Below are 24,442 nucleotides of genomic sequence, written 5' to 3'. Positions count from 1 at the left end.
TGCCATCTGGTATAGGGAGGCCTTTTTATCCGTCCTGCACGTAGCAGTGGGCAGCACGTTCCTGCTTGGCATTTATTGGCAGCTGTAGCTGTTCATTAATAAATTCAGCTGTGTGCCTCTTGTCTGAGATCTGAAGATCATCTTAGAATGATCAGTAGAATGGGTACATTGTCAGGGCTTGATTAAAAGAGAAAGTGTTGGTGTCCCCTCCCCACTATCCTGAATATATCAACTTAAATAGCTAAGTAAATAAATAAATGACAGCCCCTTCCTCTCTCACAGCTGCCACTTTATGCTGCTGGAAGTTAGATCCTGTCAGATTGTCCAAGGCTTTCTGCTGTTAGTCATTTTTATTACTATGTAGTATCTCAAATTCCCCTAAACTGGGACTGTTGCAGTCCAGCAACATCTGGAGGGCCAGAGGTTACCCATTGCTGCCATAAATTGGTTTTATCTCCAGAAACCTTGATCTCCATCAAATTTGTGATCAGTGGTATTGGTTCATGAAAAGTGGAAACAACAACATCTGCTTATTTCTTTTTTTACCTTGTATTGGTTGATTTTTGTACCTCTGTTAATCTCATCCTCTCTAATTCATTGCACCATTGTCTCTGTACAAATATTTTTGATTTCCCCCTTTTTTATTGTGAATATCAACGAAACAGAACAGAAAATACATCATGAAAAAGAAAGGTGAAAAACACGTACATTACATATATAGCAACGTTGTCATTTTTCCATCATGTGTACCACTCATTAAAAAAAGGGAGAGAGTTATACATAGGTTTCAAGAAAAGCACACCAAATATCCATGTATTTATCCACTTGCAAGTTATGCCTCTACAACACCATTGTCTCCATACAAATACTGACGAGCAATGGGGATAGAAGGCATTCTTGTCTCTCTCCTCGTTGCGTATCCAGTATGGGTGTAAACCACCACATGTATATATATAAAACGTTTAGGAATGTTTCCGTACAGGCTTCAGCTGATACAGGTTGCTAAGCAACAGTAACAACGTGTAATGTCAGCTGATACAAGCTGCTAAGCCCCACGCCCAACTCCTCAGGGCTTTCCAAGGTAATCTTATCCCCCTTTCTGCCTCTTCGCTCCCCCCCCCACAAAGGGGGCAGTTCCACAGTCCGGAGCATGAGCGAGGCACGGCTGAGGGCCTTGGTGGCCGGCCAGGTGGAAGGCTGCTTGCCTGCTGCGAGCCCAGGCCCCGGCCCAATCTCATGTGAGCCCAAGGTTGACAGGAAACCTGGGGAGAGGGGGACACTGCTCCCCCTCCCCCTGACCTCCCTGCCCCCTCGCTCCACCCCCCACGAAGGGGGCAGTGCCACGGTCTGGAGCATGAGCGATGATATTTAATTCATAAACTTTAAGATATGCTACAATGGCGTATGTTATGCCGCGTACAGCTAGTATCAATATAGTTGCTCTGGGAGTGGAATATTTACGTATTCTAATTGAGGTTATTATGGCTATTTTCATATGGTACAATTTGTTATCTTTTACATGTTTTACAATTTGAATATTACCTGTTCATTCCCTTAGTGATTTAATGTACTCACTTTTTTCTTGTTACAATTCTGAATGACATCAGCTCTTTAATTGTTAGCCATGTACATGCCCTCACTTTGGACCACTTAAATCTTATCTCATTAACGATTACACGACTTCACTTACACAGTTGCTTTCACTACATAACATCTATATTGTTGCTCCTTCTTATTAGACTCTTCGTTACTCCCTTACGTTTCTTTCAAGATTAGCTCAGCACAAGGTGGATTTTTACTGGCAAGTAATTTGATATTCAATTGATTACTAAAATGGGGTAAATTTTTAGGCATTTTCTCTCACCTTTTAAATGACCACTGCAGAGGACGGCATCAGCCTACAGCCACCCACTACCTTCCTTTCCTAAGAATAATTCTCAATCGATCAAAATTTATTATATGGTCACAGACCCCTTCAGTCTCTCATGTGGCCCAGAGACATTCATGGGAAATGAAGATGGGAGTTTCTAGAGGCCCTCACTTGCTCTGGACGAAGGCTGGCAGGTTTCCAACCCTGTAAGGTTGGCCATTATAGGATCTGGTGTGGTATAGCGCTTTGAGTCTTATTAGACCAAAGAGATCCAGGCTCAAATCCCACGCGGCTGTAATGGAATATTCCTCATAGTCTGTGAAATTGATACGAATCTATTGTCCTTTGTAGAACTGCTTAGTTCTGTTTGTGTTGTGATAGAACGGTGAGTGCTGGGAAGTTTCCTTGGAGATGGGGCAAAGAAGGTTGCCACAAGTGTCTTAATGAATTATGGGATGTGAAAAGCTCCCGGGATTAGAAGAAGGGCTACCTCCATGAAGGTGTTTCTGAAGTCAATAGCAAACCTGGTTGCATTGGAAAGCACTCCTCTCGAGGAGGAGTGGCATGAGCAGATCCAGAACAGAGGATGAGGTCACGGACAGAGGTGTTATAACGTGCTTGTATTTGGGAATGTTTGTGACCTGCCTTATCATAATGAAAGCATGCTGCTGTCTTACTCTGCTTGAGCAATGAATATTTATTCTTCAATACCAATTTTATGTTGTCTGGCTTGGGAGGGGTTTCAGGGTATTGATTTTTGTAGCCCAAAACGTTCAGCTTTGTAAATCTATTAGTGACTGGGACCTTTTGATATTATTATTATTTTTAATACCTGGGTGTTTTTTTAAAAATCGATGAAATTGCAATGGGCGCAATCCCCGCTTTTGAGACCGGAGGAGGGGGACGCAAGCCTGCCAGGGCGCATGCTGGGAGCAGTAGTCCTGCGGGGGAGGCGGGTCTGGGGGCCTGCGGGCTCCGCCCTCCCAGTGACGCCGCCCCTTCCTTCCTTCCTTCCAGCCCCAGGAGCTGGTCCGGGGCTCTCTGCTGCCACGTGGCTCGCTGGCACCGCCTGTCTCGGAGCTCCAGCCGCCCAGGAGCCGCAGCGCAGAGGTAAGGGGAGCCCGGAGAGGGAGGCAGCAGAGGAGCCCCGGGGCTCCACAGGGAAGCCCTTTTTCCTTCCACTTATGGGCGGCTTCCGTGAGAGCGGAGGGGGACGGGACAAGCCTGGATGGAGTCTGCCCCAAAGTGGCCCTTTCTAGGGCTCTGTGGGGGTCGCGAGAAAGGGGGGCGGGGGGCCCTTTCCCGGAGCCCCAGAGAAGCCCCCCTCGCCTCGCAGGCTCCCGTCGCAGGACCTTAGGAAAGGCGTGTTTGGGGCGGACTCCGTGGGGGCTTTTCCACCTGCCCCTCCTGTGGCCGCCGCCAAGGAGTGGGGTGGGGAGGGAGGAAGGCTTCCCTATAGAGCCCCTATGGATGTCAACTACTGCTTGCAACCAGGGTGCTGTTTCTCCGTGTTGTCTACCGGCCCTTTGTTATCCTTCCCTCTGGTTTTAGTTAGTTTGTTTGTTTACCGAGCAGCCCTTTGTAAACAAGCCCTTACACCAATCTATGGTGCGCCCACACTTGGAGTACTGCGTACAATTCTGGTCTCCACATCTAAAAAAGGATATTATAGAGCTGGGGAAAGTGCAGGAAAGAACCATTAAAATGATTAAGGGGCTGGAGCATCTCCCCTACGAGGGAAGGTTACAACAACTGGGGTTGTTTAGCTTGGAGAAAAGGAGGTTGAGGGGAGACAGGATAGACGGGTACAAAATGATGCATGGTGTGGAGAATGTGGATAGGGAGACATTTTCCTCCCTCTCTCAAAATACTAGAACCCAAAGGGGTCATCCCATGAAACTGATTGGTGGGAGATCCAGGACAAATAAAAGGAAGAACTTCTTCACCCAGCGCATAGTTAAATTATGGAACTCACTACCACAAGATGTAGTGATGGCCACCAATCTGGATGGCTTTGAAAGGGGGGTTGGATAAATTCCTGGAGGCTAAGGCTATCCATGGCTACTAGCCCTGATGGTGGTGTGCTATCTCCAGCATTCAAAACAAGCCTGTCTGCACCAGTTGCTGGGGAACATGGGTGGTGCGTGTGTGTGTATGCACTGTTGCGTCATGTCCTGCTTGTTCATCCGTGGCCGATGGCTGGTTAGCCAGTGTGTGAACAGAGTGCTGGACTAGATGGACCCTTGGTCTGATCCAGCAGGGCACTTCTTATGTTCTCTGTATGCCTATTGAGAATTAGGACCCATTGAGATTTTCTCCCAAGCAAGTGTGCATAGAACTTGTGGAGGAACCCTGAAAAGGCAGGTTCCTTCTAATTGGGATTCGTTGAGTGGCAGCCAAAACCTCTAAGACGCGGTTTCTCTCATTTTAGAAAAAGTTTATTACGAGCAGCCTGCAGTGCTGCAAGGTGGCAACGCCTAGATCTGAAGGGCTGCCCACTAGTTTCAGGCAAAGCTAACGTACCATCGGCAGAACTTCCTCATACAATTCACCGATCATAATACAGTAATAGATCAGCTTTTCAACCAATGATAGGCAAGGATTGATATGCATGTGCAGCGTTCTAAGGATAGGAAAAACAAGACATTGATGGGTATTGCAATCCTGGAGCGTCTGTTCCTTTGTGGTCTCACCGTTCCTGTCCTCTCCGAGAGGCTCACACTCTTGACTAATGTGTCAACGCTTCTCGTTGGTTGAGCAAGAGTTACTCAATGTATTTTCAGTTACAGCTTGGATCAAATTGCTACAGAAGATTTAATTTCTAATGGAAGGGGCTTACACAAAACAGCCCCCCGCTCATTTCCTCGACAGAACTGCGGCCTTTATTTTATTTATTTATTTACTTATTACATTTCTATACTTCCCAATAGCCGGAGCTCTCTGGGCGGTTCACAAAAATTAAACATTGGTTTTAATTCTCGGGGACTATGTGCATGCAAACACAAGGCTGCCATGTGTCTAATACATCTCAGTGCTTGCAGCTGGGTATTAAGATGATTATATGTGGTTGAGGTGTGTTTTTTTAATTTGAGAAAAATAAAGCATTGCATGTAAATATCACAATATTAGAGGCAAATACAATGTACTATTTTCAACCATTTTCCATTTTTGGTATGTGGAGGGGGGAAGTACTGTGACTGATTCCTTCATTTCATGATTTGATCTATATACAAAACTAAATGTAGAAAGAAAGAAAATGGAATGGTCCTTCCACAGCCCCTTTCCTAACAATTAGATTTATTGACTTCTAGGTAGAATGACAAATGTGAAAGCTGAATATAAATATAGAATAAAAGGGGCAAACTGAAGATCTGAAAAACTACGTGTTGTCGAAGAAATGTGTGATTGGGCTGTTTTGTCTGTGCCCGCCCTGTTTTGATGTGAGCCCTTTCCATTAGAAATTAAGTTCTATAGCAATTTGATGCAAACTGTAGCTGAAAATAGATTGAGCAACACTTGCTCAACCAACAAGAAGCGTTGACACATTAGTCAGAGTGTGAGCCTCCCAGCGAGGACAGGAAGAGTAGTAACCACAAAGGAACAGATGTTCCAGGATTGCAATACCCATCTACATATTGTTTTTCTAGTCTTAGAATTATCTGCACTTTGCACATGCATAAATGCCATGTCACAAGTCGGTGTCAGCACTGGCAGTTGGAGGGTGGAGTAAGATGTCTGCAAGGCAAGATAACCGATAAAACGAAACAGATGGAGATGTATTTCCTGTAACTGTTGCAGTACCCATATATGTATGGTATTCTAGTCAGAGAAGTACTTAAACTCTGTACATGCCTAAATGCTTTGCTTCTCATTGGTTATTGCATTACAGAACTGCATTATGATTGGTAGGAAAGTTCTGCCATTGTGTCTGAGGGGAACTGACCCTATAAATATGTTAGCCTTTCCTGAAATTATTGGACAGTTCCTCAGGTCTTCAAGGACTGTCACCTTGCAGCACTGCAGGCTGCTCATAATAAACCTTCTAAAGAGAGAGAAATTGTGTCTTGAGAGTCTGTGACCGCCACTCAGCCAACCACGGGGACCCGCCCTTTCGGGTTCCACCACAGTGTTTAGCTACTGATTCATCCATTTCCTTCAACAGAAAAGTACTCAGCAAAATTAGGCCATACACCAACACATTTTTGTACTGGAATATCAGACGTTAAGTGTAAAAGAACATTTACATTTGAAATAAGTGAGTGAGACAGCCTACTCCCAAAACTGAGCTTTTCTGAGATTATTGTACAACCCTATATCCAATTTTTAAGGTGTGTCATCCCACCTCAGAACTAACTATAAAGGGGAAAAAAAGGGCTGCATCCTATGCACATCTTCTTGGAAGTAAGTCCTATCGAACACAGGAACTTACTTCTGAGTGTATATATGCTTAGGACTGTGCTATAAGGTAGGGTGACCCTATGAAAAGGAGGACAGGGCTCCTGTATCTTTAACAGTTGTATTGAAAAGGGAATTTAAGCAGGTGCCATTTGTATATATGGAGAACCTGGTGAAATTTCCTTTTTATCACAACAGTTAAAGCTGCAGGTGCCCTGCCCTCTTGTAACTCTGGTCACTCTAGTATAGGAAATAAAAAGATCACTGTACTAAAAATGAAGATTAATCTAAGGATTTATGAACCTTGCCATACTTCTTATTTAATAATAATTTAAAAATTATCAACAGCTTACATTTTCTACTGTGGCACTTTGTATTTACAATTGTCCTAGATGTTGATACACATGAATCACATAATTCTAAAAGTATGTCAGAGCCAAACATAGAAATGCTTGCACTTATTTAATGGGAACACCACATTTCTATCACCATGATCATTTTGGGACAAATTAGGTTTCTAAAAATCCCAAAGAAAAAGTAACCCAAATACATACAGATCTGTTTTTCAGTATGGGATAAGTATTATAAAACACAGTAAACATTGCTCATCAAGTGTTATTATTTCTTAAATCATCATTATCACATACTATTTCTTTAATGTACTTGTCATCCCCAGCTCTTCACTGGCAAGTCTCCCAGAATGTTTTATGTAAAAATATTAAAAGAAATCATAATCAAAATTTTAGAAAGTCCATAAGACAAAACATAACCAGTCAAGCTTTCAAATGAATTCCTGCTAAAATAACATTGCTTAATATGAAGTAACTTCTTATATTTCCAGCTTTAAAATTAATTCCTGCTAAAATAACATTGCTTTATATGAAGTAACTTTGTATATCCATCAGATATCATCTAAGATGGACTCATTCAGCAAGCCTCCAGTTATATTTCTGTGTCCTATACTGCCTCGTTACTATAAAGAAACAAAGGAGTGGAAAATAATAAAGTCAACTCTGATAAGCCAGGTATAAGGGACAGCAGTAAATATATCTAAAGCTGTGGCCAGAACTAATTTTATGCTTTAGTAAAATATTTATACAGACCAATAGACCTTCCTCTCCAATTTGTAACATATAATTGGCATGATGTAGATTTTGTAAGAATTACTGATAATGGTCAATCTTTCTCCAAAAAATTCTTCTAATTTTGTTTTTACAGGGTTGCCATTATTATTATCTCTTTTCTTGCTGCTGCTGGTTTTTCTAGATTAACGAAAGCCAAAAAAGGAAGGAACCCCAAGAAGGAAGCCAAACAAGCCAGAGCTATCAATTCTCTTTTGGACCCACGGTCTGCTGTGCTTCGCTAATTACAGAAAAAGACGCCAGGTATTTAAACCCACAGAAAGAGATTTGGAAACAGCTGTTTTTCAAATTAGTGCCCTAAGATCAAGAGACTCATTATGGCTGAAGGGAGTAACTGCATTTAGTCTGAGAATCCATTTTGCCTTCCTCCAAAAGGATTGTATCAGTCTTTTTCTTAACTGTTTCTTTTGCCCCAAATGAGAGATCTTTTATCTTTATGAGGTTTATCTTTCCAGTGTTGTACTAGGGGTGCTCCCACAATTTCGCGTTTAATATTGCTAATATTAAACCGCTCCTCTGATGCCATGTTTCTCACCTGCCCAAGGGTCTCTACTTCCCTTGCTCAGCTTCGTCCATTCTCTTCTGCTGCCCCTTACGCCTGGAACGCTCTCCCAGAACATTTGAGATCTACAACTTCAACCGCAGCTTTTAAAGCTCAGCTAAAAACGTTTCTTTTTCCTAAAGCTTTTAAAACTTGATGTTGCTCAGACTTTAGACTGTTAGTTATACTGTTAGTTTTACCCTACCCTGTGCCTGTTTGCATTCTCTTCTCCTCCTTATTGTTTCATTATGATTTTATTAGAATGTAAGCCTATGCGGCAGGGCCTTGCTATTTACTGTTTTACTCTGTACAGCACCATGTGCATTGATGGTGCTATATAAATAAATAATAATAAATAATAATAATAATATGTTCTCCTATTCTGATTTTAAGATTCCTTGTTGTTTTTCCTATATATAATTTCTTGCAGGACAAATGTAGTATTACATGTTGTGAAATCCTTCAGTGTGCATTCTATCCCATCTCTGGGCCTTCTTTGAATCCTAGAATAACAGAGTTGGAAGGGGCCTACAGGCCATCGAGTCCAACCCCCTGCTCAATGCAGGAATCCACCCTAAAGCATCCCTGACAGATGGTTGTCCAGCTGCCTCTTGAAGGCCTCTAGTGTGGGAGAGCCCACAACCTCCCTAGGTAACTGGTTCCATTGTCGTACTGCTCTAACAGTCAGGAAGTTTTTCCTGATATCCAGCTGGAATCTGGCTTCCTTTAACTTGAGCCCTTTATTCCGTGTCCTGCACTCTGGGAGGATTGAGAAGAGATCCTGGCCCTCCCCAGTTGTGGAAATCGCTTTACAGGGATGTTTGTTTGAGTCCCTTCTAATAGGAATTTAGGGAGTTGGTAAAAACTAATCCAGGCATAGTCTAGAAGAAATTGGGGGAGGAAGTCAGAAAGTTATTTAGGACGTCAACAACAGGCTCTTTCTAAATAGGGCACCTCGAGGTGACCAATGAAACACAATAGCAGGGGGAAGTGAAATACTGTGTACTTGCTGTGGTCTGTTCTCTCCCCCCCCCGAAAGCTTGAGGCAGTTCCTAATAATGAAAGCCATGAAAGCCTGAAGTGCGTAAAGGGTGGAAGTCTTCCTATCCGTCCCCTGTCTTTCTTCCCCCGCAGGCGCTGGAATAGCATCACTTGTCAGCTGCCCTCAGGCCTCGTTTCACTCCGATTACAGTGCAGGAGGCCAAGAACCGTAGGGTTCCCCAATGCAACGCCCTCCAATGGCACCCGAGAAGGACATGGTGCCCACGAGAGCAATGCTTCCCCCCCCACAGTTTTAATATATGTACATGGATTTGTATGAAATGCATATTACTTGTTAGCAGTTATACATAAGCTTCAACAAAAGTGGACCAAATATCCAAATAAGCATCCATGTGAAGGTGGCGCCAATATGCCACCCGTTCAAATACTGAGAACTTTGAAAGGTCCTCAATCCGTTGTATTGTAGGACGTGAGTGTTTATCCTTGTAATATCAGACTTTTAGCTCTCAAACGGGTGAAGAAAATCCATTTACGCTGACTGTTTGTTACATTTACATCTGTGAATATTAAAGACTCTTTCAATACAGAATTTGCCTGCGTAAGAACCTCTTGCACTCTGCCAAAAAATATGTTTAAAAGACTCATTAGGTGTACTGCGCCAGCAGCAACTAGCCAAATTACACAGTCTCCTAATAAAAAGGCATTGCAGTGTGCAGTAAATACACACAAAACATTGTTGCTGAACAAGACCTAGCCTAAGGTCTGTAGCTGCAATGGGTAGATGCCAAATCAGCTATCCACTGTTGTGGCATTTCGTGGTGATGCTCACAGCGGTTTGTGAAATTCCCCGATGGGCCCAAAAGGGATGCTTAGCTTATGCCTTCTTTGTTTCCTGGACAGGCAGTGCAATGGCAGCAGAGTCACACTCTGCTTCGTCTGTTCTTTGAGGTGGAGTAGAAAGAGGTCTCCTGCAGGCTGCTGAGGTAAAGGAGGGGCAATTGGGGAGTGACGAAGAGGCCACCCGGTGGGGGGGGGGCTCTGTGTTGAAGGGGGGAGTCTTTCCTTTATGGTAACAATGGGAACTCTGCTTCGCTCGTGAAATCGTGAATCCTGAAAAAAATAAAATGAAATAAAAACACACACCAAAGAATCTAGTTTTTACGTCCCTTTTTAAACTGGGAACCCCGGTGAGGGAAGCTATTTCTAAGCGGAGACGGTTGTTTTCTTTCAGCAGGTGGTGGCCTTTGAGGCGGTGGTTGTGCATTTCACTGGAGGCGATTGGGACTCCTGCATCCAGGACAAAGAGCTTGACGTCATGCTGGAGGACTCTGGGAGTGCGGACTCTCTGGGTATGGATGCTTTTGCCTGGGCTAACAGATGGAGATGGGATGAATTCCTATTGGCCATTTCCCTCTGGGAGGGCGGGGGACCAGTTAGCAGGATCTGGCTAGCGGAGACCGGGAGATTTTGCAGCGGGTTTAAGAAGCATCATGAACGCCCAAGAAGACGATTATTGGAGGGAGGGATTAAAACAACAACTAGAAACAAGAGGGAAAAACAAGCACAGTACAGCTTTCTTAAGAATATTATATTGTATATTTTATGGCATCACTGCCCTTACAATGACATTAACAACTTTACATGACTCGTCCTAGAATGAGCACCTTCATCTTGGAAACCTTGGTGAACCCTTTCTAGAACTTCGCCAACGCCACGGATTTGAGTGCCCCGTATCCGTGTGCCAGAATGGGTGCTTGCCTGAGGGACCAGGAAACCAGACCCCTGGAACCACTAGACCCTGTCTAGGGGGCCAAAACGTTTCTTTGGTTTCCAGGGACTGCGGTCGGGGCCAGAGCTCCTCTTACCTCCCACCACTGTGGTTCTCACCAGTTTCCACTCTCAGTAAGAGGGCGTGTCTGGGGGCGAGGAGGGGACGGGACCATGGAAGCCCCTTCACGAGGCTTCCTATTTGGTCTGCAGGCCCGTTCTCTTCCTTCCACGCAGTCCCAGCTAGAAGTGCAAAATCGTGCTTCTCGCCAAGAATTCAGGGCTGCCGGAGGGCAGAGGAGAGGATAGCCTCCGTACACCGCTTGCCCTGCATCGGCACAATCCTATTGAGATAGTGGGCTGACTCCAAAGTCAGTGGCTGCCAGCTGCCTCAATAGCATTGGGCCCTTAACGATGGCCAGGTAAAGTGAACGTAGTTTGCTGATACTTCCTTGTCTCCTGTGTCTTCCAGTTCCTTTCCAAGCCCCCTATAAATGGTTGATTTCCAGTTATAAAGCCCTGCCTGGCTTGGGAGTTCAGTAGCTAGAGGCGTGTTTGAGGCTCCAATTTGGCCTGCCAGATTTGGAATAAAGACACAAATAAATAAATAGCACTTAGAACGCCTTAAGATTTTGTAGTCACCAGCATGCCTCCTCCTTTAAAAGAAATGTCCAAATTGGACCTTATTTCTCGGCTGGAACAAGGAAAGGGTTCTTTCGTCCCGGACTCTGAGGAAGAGGGGAGATTAGTAGGTAGCGTTTCAGATTTGGGGCGGAACTATTCCTTTGCTGGAAATTCAAGGGTTTCCTTGGGGAATTTTTCACCTAGTCTTCCATCATCAGCCACGTCTTCCAGCAGAATGCAGAACCTGATGACTCGGTCTGCTCAGTGACTGATGCATCAAGATGTGAATTTTTCTGATGAACTATCTTGGGGCTTTTTCAGTAGATGTTTTACTACATCTCCTTTCCCCAGAGTTCCTTTTCTTCATAGGAGCTCAAGTAATAGGTGGAAGCTAAAATAGTCCTGCCTCTTTCACTCCATCCCTTTGTGGCAAGCAGGATTGTGCAGCCTTTACCATTACACTTAGGAGCAACACACTCCTAAGAGATGAGAAATACAGCCGACGGTAGAGAACACCTTCGCAGGCCCATGTGGTGTTGGTCTTCGTCCACCAGCACCCTTGGGTCTAAATGATCTACTCTTTTGACTGCAGCAATTTAAATAGGAACCCCAGAGCACCAAAGCTCCCGTTTGTTCCTTCTCTCTTCACCCTAGCCTTGCAGCAGTTCTGGTTTTCTCCCATTTTCATTCTGCAATCTTGTGGGAATTGCTAAACCAGTTGGATCATAAGCAGAAAACAATACACATATCTGAGACTATAGTACACTCCATATGAAACAGGCTGGGAAGGAATGAACTGTTCTTGTGGGAGTCAGGAGCATGCACAGAAGATTTTAGCGAGGGGCGCAGAGAGCAATGGGGAGGGTCTTGGGAGATTCTCAATAAGCAAAGCAGTTAATTGGCCGTGATGCTGGTGAGTTCCTTGGTTTTCTCCTTGAACTTTTTAGAGGAAGTTATTTTTCTTTTCTTCTCCCAAAGTAGGTGATGGCGAAGTCAATGGGAAATATCAGGAGCCATCACTGGTGTCATCAGGAACTCCACAGCATGGAGAGGGAAAAGAGTTATTTGAGAATCAAAGGGGACCAAACCACTACCAGAGAAACCTGACAATAAATAGGAAGAAGAAATCCTCTGCTTCTCAAGGTGTTCCCATCCGTGAACTCCAGATCTCACAAGATCAGGAAAAAAAGAGTGCAGGGTGTGGAAAGCTATTCAAATGTAATTCTGATTTGAATGGACAAAACAGAATTCACACACCAGAGAAACCGTATAAATGCATTGAGTGTGGAAAAAGCTTCAGTCAGAGCTCCGGCCTCAGTATGCATCGAAAAACTCACACAGGGGAGAAACCGTATAAATGCATGGAGTGTGGAAAGAGCTTCGCTTATAGTAGAACTCTTACTGTCCATCACAGAACTCACACAGGAGAGAAACCATATCAATGCCATGAGTGTGGAAAAAGCTTCAGTACGTGTCAAATACTTACTCAACATCAAAGAACTCACACAGGAGAGAAACCATATCAATGCCATGAGTGTGGAAAAAGCTTTAGTACGTGTCAAATACTTACTCAACATCAAAGAACTCACACAGGAGAGAAACCATATCAATGCCATGAGTGTGGAAAAAGCTTCAGTACGTGTCAAATACTTACTCAACATCGAAGAACTCACACAGGGGAGAAAGCATATAAATGCATGGAGTGTGGAAAAAGCTTCAGTACTAATGGATCACTTACTATCCATCACAGAACTCACACAGGAGAGAAACCATATCAATGCTTTGAGTGTGGAAAGAGCTTCAATCAGAGCTCAGGCCTTAGTATCCATCAAAAAACTCACACAGGGGAGAAACTGTGTAAATGCCATGAGTGTGGAAAAAGCTTCATTACGTGTCAAATGCTTACTCAACATCAAAGAACTCACACAGGAGAGAAACCATATGAATGCATGGAGTGTGGAAAGTGCTTCCGTTGGTACTCCCATCTTACTGTCCATAAAAGAACTCATTCAGGGGAGAAACCATATAAATGCATGGTGTGTGGAAAAAGCTTCATTCGGAACTCCTATCTTACTGTCCATCAAAGAACTCACACCGGGGAGAAACCATATAAATGCTTGGAGTGTGTAAAGAGCTTCAGTGATAGGGGAACACTTACTAGACATCAAAAAACTCACACAGGGAAGACACCATATAAATGTATGGAGTGTGGAAACTGCTTCAGTCAGAGCTCACATCTTACTAATCATGAAAAAAGTCACACAGGGGAGAAACCATATAAATGTATGGAGTGTGGAAAGAACTTCAGTGTTAGAGGAACACTTACTATCCATCAAAGAACTCACACAGGGGAGAAACCATATAAATGCATGGAGTGTGGAAAGTCCTTCAGTCAGGGCTCACATCTTACTATCCATCAAAGAACTCACACAGGGGAGAAACCATATAAATGCATGGAGTGTGGAAAGTGCTTCAGTGACAGTAGACCTCTTGCTGTCCATCACAGAACTCACACAGGGGAGAAACCATATAAATGCAGGGAGTGTGGAAAGTCCTTCAGCCAGGGCTCACATCTTACTAACCATCAAAGAACTCACACAGGGGTGAAACCATATAAATGCTTGGATTGTGAAAAAAGCTACAGTGATAGTGGAGCATTTACTGTCCATCAAAGAACTCACACAGGGGAGAAACTATATAAATGTATGGAGTGTGGAAAGAGCTTCAGTGATAGAGGAACACTTAATATCCATAAAAGAACTCAAACAGGGGAGAAACCATATGAATGCATGGAGTGTGGAAAGTGCTTCAGTGATCGTAGAGCTCTTACTGTCCATCACAGAATTCACACAGGGGAGAAACCATATCAATGCATGGAGTGTGGAAAGTGCTTCAGTGTTCGTAGATCTCTTACTATCCATCACAGAATTCACACAGGGGAGAAACCATATCAATGCATGGAGTGTGGAAAGTCCTTCAGTGATCGTAGAGCTCTTACTGTCCATCACAGAACTCACACAGGGGAGAAACCATATCAATGCATGGAGTGTGGAAAGTGCTTCAGTGATCGTAGACCTCTTACTGTCCATCACAGAACTCACACAGGGGAGAAACCATATCAATGCATGGAGTGTGGAAAGTACTTCAGTCAGAGCTCAAGTCTTACTCTCCATCAAAGAACTCACACAGGGGAAAAACCATATAAATGCATGGAGTGTGGAAAGTGCTTCAGTCAGGGCTCAAGTCTTACTCTCCATCAAAGAACTCACATGGGGGAAACCACATAAATGCATGGTGTGTGTAAAATGCTTCAGTCAGAGCTCAAATCTTACTGACCACCAAAGAACTCACACAGGAGATAAGCCACATGGATGCATGGAGTGTGGTGTGAGCTTCTGTCAGACTTTCCATCAAACTTTCCATCAAAGAAGTCATGCGGTAGAGAAAGCATAAAAACGTATAGATTGTGGAAAGAGCTTCAGTGTGAGGTCAGTCCTTACTAAATATGAGAGAACTCACACGTGAGGAGGGTATACCATATAAACCCATGTAATGGAAAGAGCTTCATAGTAAGAAACTTCACTACAGTTCATAACATCCATACTTTCTTCTCCATTCTTCTCTCTGCACAGAGAAAGGGAACTGAGCTTGGATTATGTTGTTTCGCTGAAACAACGGAACAAGCTGCTTGCCTTCCATGTCATCCAGCCATATCAGTATATGTCTTCAGAGAAAATCCAGCCCCCGGGACGAATCCAGTTTCCTATCCTTGGCTTACATTTTTGAAAAGTAAACAGTAAACATTCTAAACAGCAGCAGCTAATGGTAATAGTAATATTCTAGGAGTGCTAAATTAATTAAGGCATGTAGATCCCATGGATCCAGCTATGTGTCTTTCTAGTTACTCTTTCCATGCAGGGAGCTGTGGTGCCAAGCACAGAGCGAAAGCAGGGAGGGGGTGAGCATCCAACTCAGGTGAAAAGAAGGGAGAAACGAGTTCTCAACATGCTGAAGTTTTTATTCTTGGATTGAAAAGTCCAAAAATAGTTCAAGGCCTTCTTCAGGGCGTTATAGGAAGATGTCTGCAGAAATCTTGTAATCAACAAAATGTCTTTCACTAATAGTTTTCTCCCCCTCTTCTAAGACTGATGAAAAAACGGAAGAGCTTCTTCACAAGGTGCAGAGTGAAAGGATGGAGTTTACAACCACAAGGCATTGTAATGGCCACATATTTGAATGGCTTTAAAAGCCGGCGGGGGGTGTAGACAAATTCTTGGAGGAGAAGGCTATGAATGGCTATTAGTCCTGGTGGCTCTGCTACTACCAGTAACAGAGGCAGTATGCTTACGTGCACCAGTTGCTGGGGAACATAGGTGGGTGAGTGCTGTTGCTCTCATGTCCTGCTTGTGCGTTTCCACCAGAAGCTGATTGGCCACTGTGGGAACAGAACGTTGGACTAGATGGACCCGTCGTCTTATTATTTATTATTATTTATTTATATAGCACCATCAATGTACATGGTGCTGTACAGAGTAAAACAGTAAATAGCAAGACCCTGCCGCATAGGCTTATGTTTTTAAGGAAGGCTGGGCCTGCTCAGCGCTTGGAGCGGAGATTACCTGGTAATCCCAGATAGCCACCTTGAGTTTCCTGATGGAGAAAAGTAGGATATAAATGTAATCAAATTAAATTTAAAGTATCCCACTCATTGCCTTAAGTTTTTATAATAAGGTACTAAAGAAATACACTGATCTCTTGTCCATGCTTTAAAAGTATGCCAAGTCATCAAACGTCCAACCATTGAAGACTCATTACTAAATTTCCTTAGTTTGTGTCTCCTTCCAACCGGTGCTCTGTTTTAAGCAATAACTGATTTGACTTCCACCTCCTCATAGGTTTTATGTTTCTATATTATATTTGGTTAGAGGTGGCAACGTAGTCAGTTCATTACTCCTTCGCTCTCGACCATGCTTATAAAACCCTTTAGACTGCCTTGTTATCGAGATATTGAGTTTGTGTTCTTTTTCCGCACAGACTTCATTTTTATATAATAAAAAAGAGCAATAAGTATAATAGAATAGTAGAATTAGAAGGGGCCTATAAGGCCATCAAATCCAGCCCCCTGTTCAATGCAGGAATCTACCTTAAAGCATACCTGGCAGATGGCTGTCCAGCTGCCTCTTGAAGGACTCTAGTTTGGGAGAGCCCACAACCTCCCTAGGTAACTGGTTCCATTGTCGTACTGCTGTAACAGTCAAGACGTTTTTCCCCATGTCAAGCCAGAATCTGGCTTCCTGTAACTTGAGCCCAGTATTCTGTGTCCTGCACTCTGGGATGATCATAAAGAGATCTTAAGAGACCATTTGATTATTGGTGCTATACTGAATGATCCCACAGAGGGGAACATGTTATCCAGTTCGTTTTGTGCAATTACTAACAGGGACTGGCCGACGAGACCACATTACGCCAGTCCTTTTCCAGCTTCATTGGCTACCAGTCCAGGTCCGGGCCCGATTCAAAGAGCTGGTATTAACATTTAAAGCCCTAAATGGCTTGGGGCCAGGCTATCTGAAGGAACGCCTCCTCCCGTATGTACCTGCCCGGACTCTAGGTCATCCTCAGGGGCCCTTCTCCGCGAGCCCCTGCCAAAGGAAGTGAGTCAGCTGCCTACCAGGAGAAGGGCCTTCTCTGCTGTGGCACCCCGGCTGTGGAATGAGCTCCCTAAGGAGGTTCACTTGGCACCTACATTATATTTATTTATTTAATCATACTTATACCCCGCTCCTCAGCCAAAAAAGGCTCTCAGAGCGGCTTACACTTAGCAAAAAAGACAGTCTTTTATGCTTTTAGACGCCAGGTGAAGACCTTTTTATTCTAGCATTTCAGCAGTCTATAAATAAATTTTAACTTGGTGTTTTAAATTTGTAATTTTGCATTGCTGCTGTTTTTATCTGGTTGAGCTTTTATATTGTATTTTATATTATGGTTTTATACTGTTGTTTTACACTTTGGTTTTAATTTTTGTGAACCGCCCAGAGAGCTCCGGCTATTGGGCGGTATAGAAATTAAATAAATAAATAAATAAATGCAATCCAAGCTCTTTCAGGTCTCTCCAGAGTTGGCCATGGGAACCTGGCAGTTATAGGGAAGCTGTATTCATATTTGCTGATTCAATCACTGGTGAAGAATTTTGGTATAAAACAGCAGCTTCAGTCACAAATCAGAGGCAGAACAAATTAGGAACTATCCCAACCTCAGTGTGGGAAAGCAAGACTAAGAACCATCAGCCAATCAAGATGCCTTCATAAAAATCATGGCTTGTTTCATCTCATCCTTCACAATGATCTCTGGTTTGGGCTCATTAATAAGCGTTGCCTCCTTAATTTTTCGAGGCTCCGTTCAATCCCTAGATCTTCACTAAAGTTGCTCTCCTAGCCCATTTCTCCCTCATGTGAAGGATCAATCCTCCTTTATCACTCATAGATATTCTTGAAGTTTCTTGTCCTTTAATTCTCTCAGCGCCACTCCTTGGTCTCTCGACAAATCATCTCAATCTCAAATAATTGGGTCATTTCATCAGCGACAAAGACTGGCACTGAGGCAATTAAAAGCACTTGGAAGATGGGCAAGTGAATAAACCCTGCTGTTGTGGCTGACATCACTATATCCTGTGACGGTGTTGCCTGAGTAGATAAGGGTGCAGAGTTGGCATCTGGGTTTGTTCCCTATCTCCATGTCTCTGTTGTGTGTCCTGGTGTTGCTGGCGGGTAGCGGTTTCAAGATTTGGGAACTGTCTGTAGGGAAGAACAGGTCTACCGGCCCAGGTTTGGGAGAGAAATGAAGTGTATTTGTCATAATTTTTATCTGTATGCTGCCCTAGGGTGGGATACAAATGTTTTAATAAAATATATAAAATAAAATAAAATTGTAAGTCTCCTTTGTGTTTTTAAACCGAGAAATGGGTACAGGACGTGGACAAGCTGATTGGACAAGTGAGAAGAATATCTTGCCCTCTCAATCCCTGTCCTTCTTGGCTGGTCACCCAGGGAGGAGATGCAGTTAGATTACATCTACAGCATATTCTTATTGCATCTCTCAGGGAGGGGAGTTTTCCAACACGTCTAAAAGAAGCAGTAGTACGGCCGCTTCTACAAAAATAATCCCTGGACCTTAATGACTACAAACCAGTATCAAACCTTCTGTTTTTGGACAAGGTGATTGAGAGGCCAGTTGCCTTCCAACTCCAGGCAGTTTTGGATGATACAGATTTTCTAGACCTATTTCAGAATGTTTTCAGAGCAGGATTCGGAGTTGAGACCACTATGGTAGACTTCGTGGATGATCTACGTCTGACATGGGGAGTGTGTCCTTGCTAGTACTTCTGGATCTGTCAGCGGCTTTCGATACCATCAACCAGGGTTCCTTCTGGAATGCCTAAGGGGATTGGGAATCGGGGGGCACTGTGCTTCAGTGGTTCCGGTCCTATCTCCTGGGTAGGTTCCAGATGGTGATGCTGTGGGGATACTTGCTCCTCAAAAAAGTAGCTGTTGTATGGCGTAACCCTATCTCCAATGCTGCTTAACATCGACATGAAACCGCTGGGAGAGATCATCTGAAGGCCTGGGGCGGGGTGCTATCTGTACGCTGATGACACCCAAACGTATTTCTCTCTGCCTTTGACAATGGCGTCAGCTAAGGGTAGGGTATCTTCTCTGAATGAATGCTTGGAGGCAGTAATGGGCTAGGTGGGGAAAAACCAACTGAAGCTGAATCCAGACAAGATGGAGGTGCTTACTGTCAAAGGCCCCAATCTGTATTTGGAGGTGTATCAACCAATTCTGGATGAGGTGGAGGAATGGGCATCTAGGCCAACATTTTTGTTTCCAACAGTGGACAGACAGATGCTGCTGCTTTACTTCTGTCCTTCCTATCACCCCGCCCCCCATGTTCCCTTTAGCCCCCATGCACCAGCTTACTAGACAAATGTGACCGAAGACCACTGCAGAGGACAGCATCACCCTGCAGCCAGCCACCACCTTCCTTTCCTAAGAATATGTCTCAATCGGCCAAAATTTATTATATGGTCACAGACCCCTTCAGCCTCTGATGTGGCCCAAGGGAAATGAAGATGGGAGTTTTTAGAGGCCTTCACTTGCTCTGGACGAAGGCTGGCAGGCTTCTCTGGCATGTGATTCTCTTTCATCACTTCTGAGCCAAATAGACTGAAGACAGTTGTCTCTTCCATTTCCCGTTCACCTCTGCAGCCGGAAGGTTCTCTCCCTCCCTCCCCAGGTCATTCTGTGGAGTAAAATCAGCGTAGGAACATAAGATGACTGCGATGCCAGGCCTGTCACACAAACCCTTCTCAGGCCAAGCACCACCTCTTGAAAACCTGCGAGAAGGTCAATTAAAACCTTTCCTGTAGCTATGAGGGAAACAGGTTAAATATAGGATCTGCTGTAAACATACTGTGGGTATAATCTGGTGTGGGTGTTTAATAACTGTAAGGCAGGTAATTAATGCCAGGCTGACACATGGCCCTGGTTAGGCCTCATCTAGTGTATTGCGTCCAGTTCTGGGCTCCACAGTTCAAGAAGGATGCAGACGAGCTGGAACGTGTTCAGAGGAAGGCAACCAGGATGATCAGGGGTCTGGAAACAGCCTTATGAAGAGAGACTGAAAGAATTGGGCATGTTTAGCCTGGAGAAGAGAAGACTGAGGGGAGACATAAGAGCACTCTTCAAATACTTAAAAGGTTGTCACACAGAGGAGGGCCAGGATCTCTTCTTGATCCTCCCAGAGCGCAGGACACAGAATAACGGGCTCAAATTAAAGGAAGCCAGATTCCGGCTGGACATCAGGAAAAACTTCCTGACTGTTAGAGCAGTACGACAATGGAACCAGTTACCTAGGGAGGTTGTGGGCTCTCCCACACTAGAGGCCTACAAGAGGCAGCTGGACAACCATCTGTCAGGGATGCTTTAGGGTGGATTCCTGCATTGAGCAGGGGGTTAGACTCAATGGCCTTGTAGGCCCCTTCCAACTCTGCTATTCTATGATTTGGTACCTAACAAAACAATAAGTTATCGTTATTTAAAAGCTTTAAGTCAAAATATAATACTTTCAATCCTGCTTGATCTAAACTCTCTACACACCAACCACCTCACTCTCTTCACACCAACCCTAGAAACCAAACTCTTCTTACTCTGCAAATAAACAACTCTCCTCACACGTACTCCTACTCTTTGACAAACTCGCAACACTCTCCTCATATAATACTCCTATTGTGGGACCCGAAAGGGTGGGTGTGGCGTTACACCCCACAAGTCAATTCCAAATGTATGTCTGTCGTGTGTAAGTCTGGTTTGTAGAATGTTGGCCTGAGTGGGCGGAGTTAGAATGTCTTGGGAGGGGGAGGAGTCATATATAAGGGAAGGACTGAGGGGATTGAGAGTTCTTGTTCTTAGTTCTTTCCAGGGAGACTTGTTAGGTACTCTTAGAGTCTGTAGTGCTCTCTGTATTTATGGTACTTAAGTTCTGGGAAATTTGAGAGTCAGTGTAGTGAGTGGTGTCTTTAGAGTGTGGTGTGCACGTAGAGGAAGTATATTAATCAATACTGAGAATAAAGAAAGTTCAAGAGTGATTGTGTGAGAGAAAGGAAAGCGCGAATGTGAGAGTGACAGGATTGTACGGAAGATTTCAAAAAGGTTTTTAAATGTTGTTATTTGAAACAAAGCTTATGAACTTTTAAAAATAAATTTTGATTGTTTGTTTTAAAACTACCACAAAAATCCCATGTGTCTGTTTGGCGTTTATCATCTTAAGTTTACACATTTAACACCCACTCTGACAATCATTCACCTAAGCAGATATAACTCACAGCGCATTATTATATATTAAAATCCTTCTCCATTTTAAACCCCTTTCTCCACATAGTTTGGAGGAAGGTGGGCTTTATCCCTTGCCTCAGGCGTATCAAGCAGTGGTGTTTGGCTTGAGCAGGGAGTAGCCTCGGCCAGGTCTGTTGTTCAGAGCCTGTATCGCCCCATAAGAAGTGGTGGCAGACGTGAGGTCTGGTGTTCAGAGCATGTGCTGAGTGGCGGTCACAGACTCTCAAGACACAATTTCTCTCTCTTTAGAAGGTTTATTACAAGCAGCACACTGCAAGGTGACAGTCCTTGAAGACCTGAGGAACTGCCCAATAATTTCAGGAAAGGCTAACATATTTATAGGGTCAGTTCCCCTCAGACACAATGGCAGAACTTTCCTACCAATCATAATACAGCTCTCCAATACAATAACCAATGAGATGCAAAGCATTTATGCATGTGCAAAGTGCAGATAATTCTAAGACTAGAAAAACAATACATAGATGGTGTGGCGTTACATCCCACAAGTCAATTCCAAATGTACGTCTGCAGTTTGTAAGTCTGTGGTTTTTAAAATGTTGGCCTGAGTGGGGGGAGTTAGAATGTCTTGGGATGGGGGAGGAATGATATATAAGGGAAGGACTATGGGGATGGAGAGATCTTTTCAGAAAGGCTGAAAAAGGAGACTTCTTTTCAGGGAGACTTCTTAGGTACTCTTAGAGTCTGTAGTGCTCTCTGTGTTTATGGTACTTAAGTTCTGGGAAATTTGAGAATCAGTGTAGTGAGTGGTGTCTTTAGGGTGTGGTGTGCACGTAGTGGAAGTATATTAATCGATACTGATAATAAAGAAAGTTCAAGAGTGATTGTGTGAGAAAAAGGAAAGTGCGAATGTGAATGAGTGACCGGATTGTATGAAAGGTTTCAAAAAGGTTTTTAAATGTTGTTATTTGAAACAAAGCTTATGAACTTTTAAAAATAAATTTTGATTGTTTTGTTTTTAAACTACCACAAAAGTCCCACGTGTCTGTTTGGCGTTTATCATCTTAAGTTTACACATTCAGCACCCACTCTGACAATCATTCACCTCAGCAGATATAACTCACAGCGCATTATTATATAAATTAAAATCCATTCTCCATTTTAAACCCCTTTCTCCACATAGTTTGGAGGAAGGTGGGTTTTATCCCTTGCCTCAGGCGTAACAAGCGGTGGTGCTTGGCTTGAGCAGGGAGTAGCTGCTGCTGGGTCTGGTGTTCAGAGCCTGTGTCGTGGCAGATGGGTATTGCAATCCTGGAACATCTGTTCCTTTGTGGTTACTACTCTTTCTGTCCTCGCTGGGGGGCTCACACTCTGACTTGAATACCATAAATCGGTATTGCAATAGGTACAGGAAATACATCTCCATCTGTTTCCTTTTTTTCGTTAGCTTGCCTTAAAAATATCTCACTCTATCTATCTAACCGTCTGTCTTGTGACATGGTTTCAGCATCAGCTTAATTGTGAAAGCAATTGCAGCCTTAAAAATATGTTTTAATTAAGCAGGAAGCTATGAACCTTATGATGTATAGAGCTAATGATTTATAGCTAATGATTGATAGCGCCATTTTCCTATACCTGTGGGCATGGGTAAAAGAACCACCCAGCTTGATTTCCTCGACACTCCTCCCCCACCTATTACATCATAAACCACACCCACGTAGTTCTAACTTTCCATACTTACAGTACCAGACATACTTATCCAGACATCTACAGCATAATCAATTGTGGGGTAATGCCCAATGACCCATACTGGATCAGACAAAAGCTCCCATTTCATCCGGCAATGTAGTCACACAGGGACAAACCAGCTGTCAATGGGAAACTCACAAGCAAGACATGACTACAACGGCAGCCTCCCACCCATCTTCCCCGGCAACCAGTGTACATAGGGTTATTGCGTCTGATACTGGAGGTAGCATGTACTCATCAGGACTAGTTGCCATTGATTCCCCCCCCCCCAATCCTCTTTTGAAGCCCTCCAAATTGGTGGACCACCCCTACACCTCATGGAAGCAAATGCCATACTTTAACTGGGTGCTGTGGGAAGAAGTACTCACCCCCCCCCCCACAGTCCACAAACATTTCAATTGCAATAAAGCTAATTTTAAGTGGGAATCCTATTGGGGCACTTGTCACAATCTTCGTGTGCTGGCGCACGGGGGTAGGTATTAGGGATAGGCGCTGGCCACATCCAAGATATTTTTAACACTGGCCACAGGACAGCATCCTCCACCATTTTTCAAGACTGCAAGTCACAGGATGAGATGGGGCTCAAAGAGCTCTGCCCTCCCCAAAAAGTGAATCTGGGGGGTGCTTAGGAGGAACGGGGTGTGCACGTAGTTCCCTGGGGCAGAGGTGATTGGTGATGGCTTCTTTTAAAATCTATTTTAAAGTGGTTTATTCTGTTTTTATTTTATCTTGTACACCGCTCCGAAATTTTCAATGGGGAGCGGTATATAAATATTGTAAATAAAATAAATATCCTTTGTGCAGTTTTTGCCTGTTTGGGGTGGGTGAATGGGTGAAGGAAGGACGTTTGGTCTCTGGCCTAATCCACACCAAGCGGGATATAGCACTATGAAAGCAGTATATAAGAGGCAGGGGCCACACTACTGCTTTGTAGGGGTATTGAAGTGCACTGACAACTGTTGGGGGGCCCATGGAGACATACCATATGCCACTTCCATAGTGCTATATCCTGCTTGGTGTAGATTTGGCCTCTGTCTGGGGGCAGAGACTGTTGGCTGTCAAGGGAGGATTCTGAATACATTGTTCATTCCCACTCAGCTAAGTCCCTCTACTCTACTTTTTTGCAAATGTTACAATTCCATCCAGCTCCCAATCTGGGCTTCTCCTTCCCCTCTAAACACAAACCCTTAATGCTGTCTTTTTTCTCTCTTTTTTTGGTAACTGTTAGGGTGGGCCTATGGAAAGGAGGACAGGGCTCCTGCAGCTTTAACAGTTATATTGAAAAGGGACTTTCAGCAGGTGTCATTTTTATGCATGCAGCACCTGGTGAAATTTCCTCTTCCTCACAACAGTTAAAACAGCATGAGCCCTGCCCTCTTTAGATAAAGTGACCAGATTGAAAAGAGGGCAGGGCACCTGCAGCCTTCTCCAGAAATTTATCCAACCTCCTTTTCAAGCCATCCAAAATGGTGGCCATTACTACATCTTGTATCTTGGAGGTTAA

The 24,442-nt window shown here is 43.9% G+C and overlaps 1 protein-coding gene and 1 pseudogene across 4 annotated transcripts; one reads left to right on the top strand and one right to left on the bottom strand.

The window, feature by feature from the left end:
• Nucleotides 1-24,442, bottom strand: part of LOC134396309 (zinc finger protein 850-like) — an 82,200-nt pseudogene that overhangs the window by 16,023 nt on the left and 41,735 nt on the right.
• Nucleotides 2,891-15,806, top strand: LOC134396324 (zinc finger protein ZFP2-like). Of its 4 annotated transcripts, none has more exons than XM_063122783.1 (5): nucleotides 2,891-2,980; nucleotides 7,484-7,650; nucleotides 9,851-9,933; nucleotides 10,182-10,299; nucleotides 12,323-15,806. In XM_063122783.1, exons 4-5 carry the CDS (start codon nucleotides 10,266-10,268, stop codon nucleotides 14,626-14,628), a joined length of 2,340 nt encoding a protein of 779 aa, XP_062978853.1. In that variant the 5' UTR covers nucleotides 2,891-2,980; nucleotides 7,484-7,650; nucleotides 9,851-9,933; nucleotides 10,182-10,265; the 3' UTR covers nucleotides 14,629-15,806. The 4 variants fall into 4 exon arrangements, with proteins under 4 accessions (XP_062978853.1, XP_062978850.1, XP_062978852.1 ...); XM_063122780.1 differs by having other exon boundaries at nucleotides 12,320-15,806; XM_063122782.1 differs by having other exon boundaries at nucleotides 2,893-2,980; nucleotides 7,532-7,650; nucleotides 12,320-15,806.

This window comes from Elgaria multicarinata, chromosome 3, assembly GCF_023053635.1.
Source record: "Elgaria multicarinata webbii isolate HBS135686 ecotype San Diego chromosome 3, rElgMul1.1.pri, whole genome shotgun sequence".
NCBI lineage: Eukaryota > Metazoa > Chordata > Lepidosauria > Squamata > Anguidae > Elgaria > Elgaria multicarinata.
Note: the sequence above shows the minus strand (reverse complement) of the source record. Positions and strands in the feature narration are given on the sequence as shown.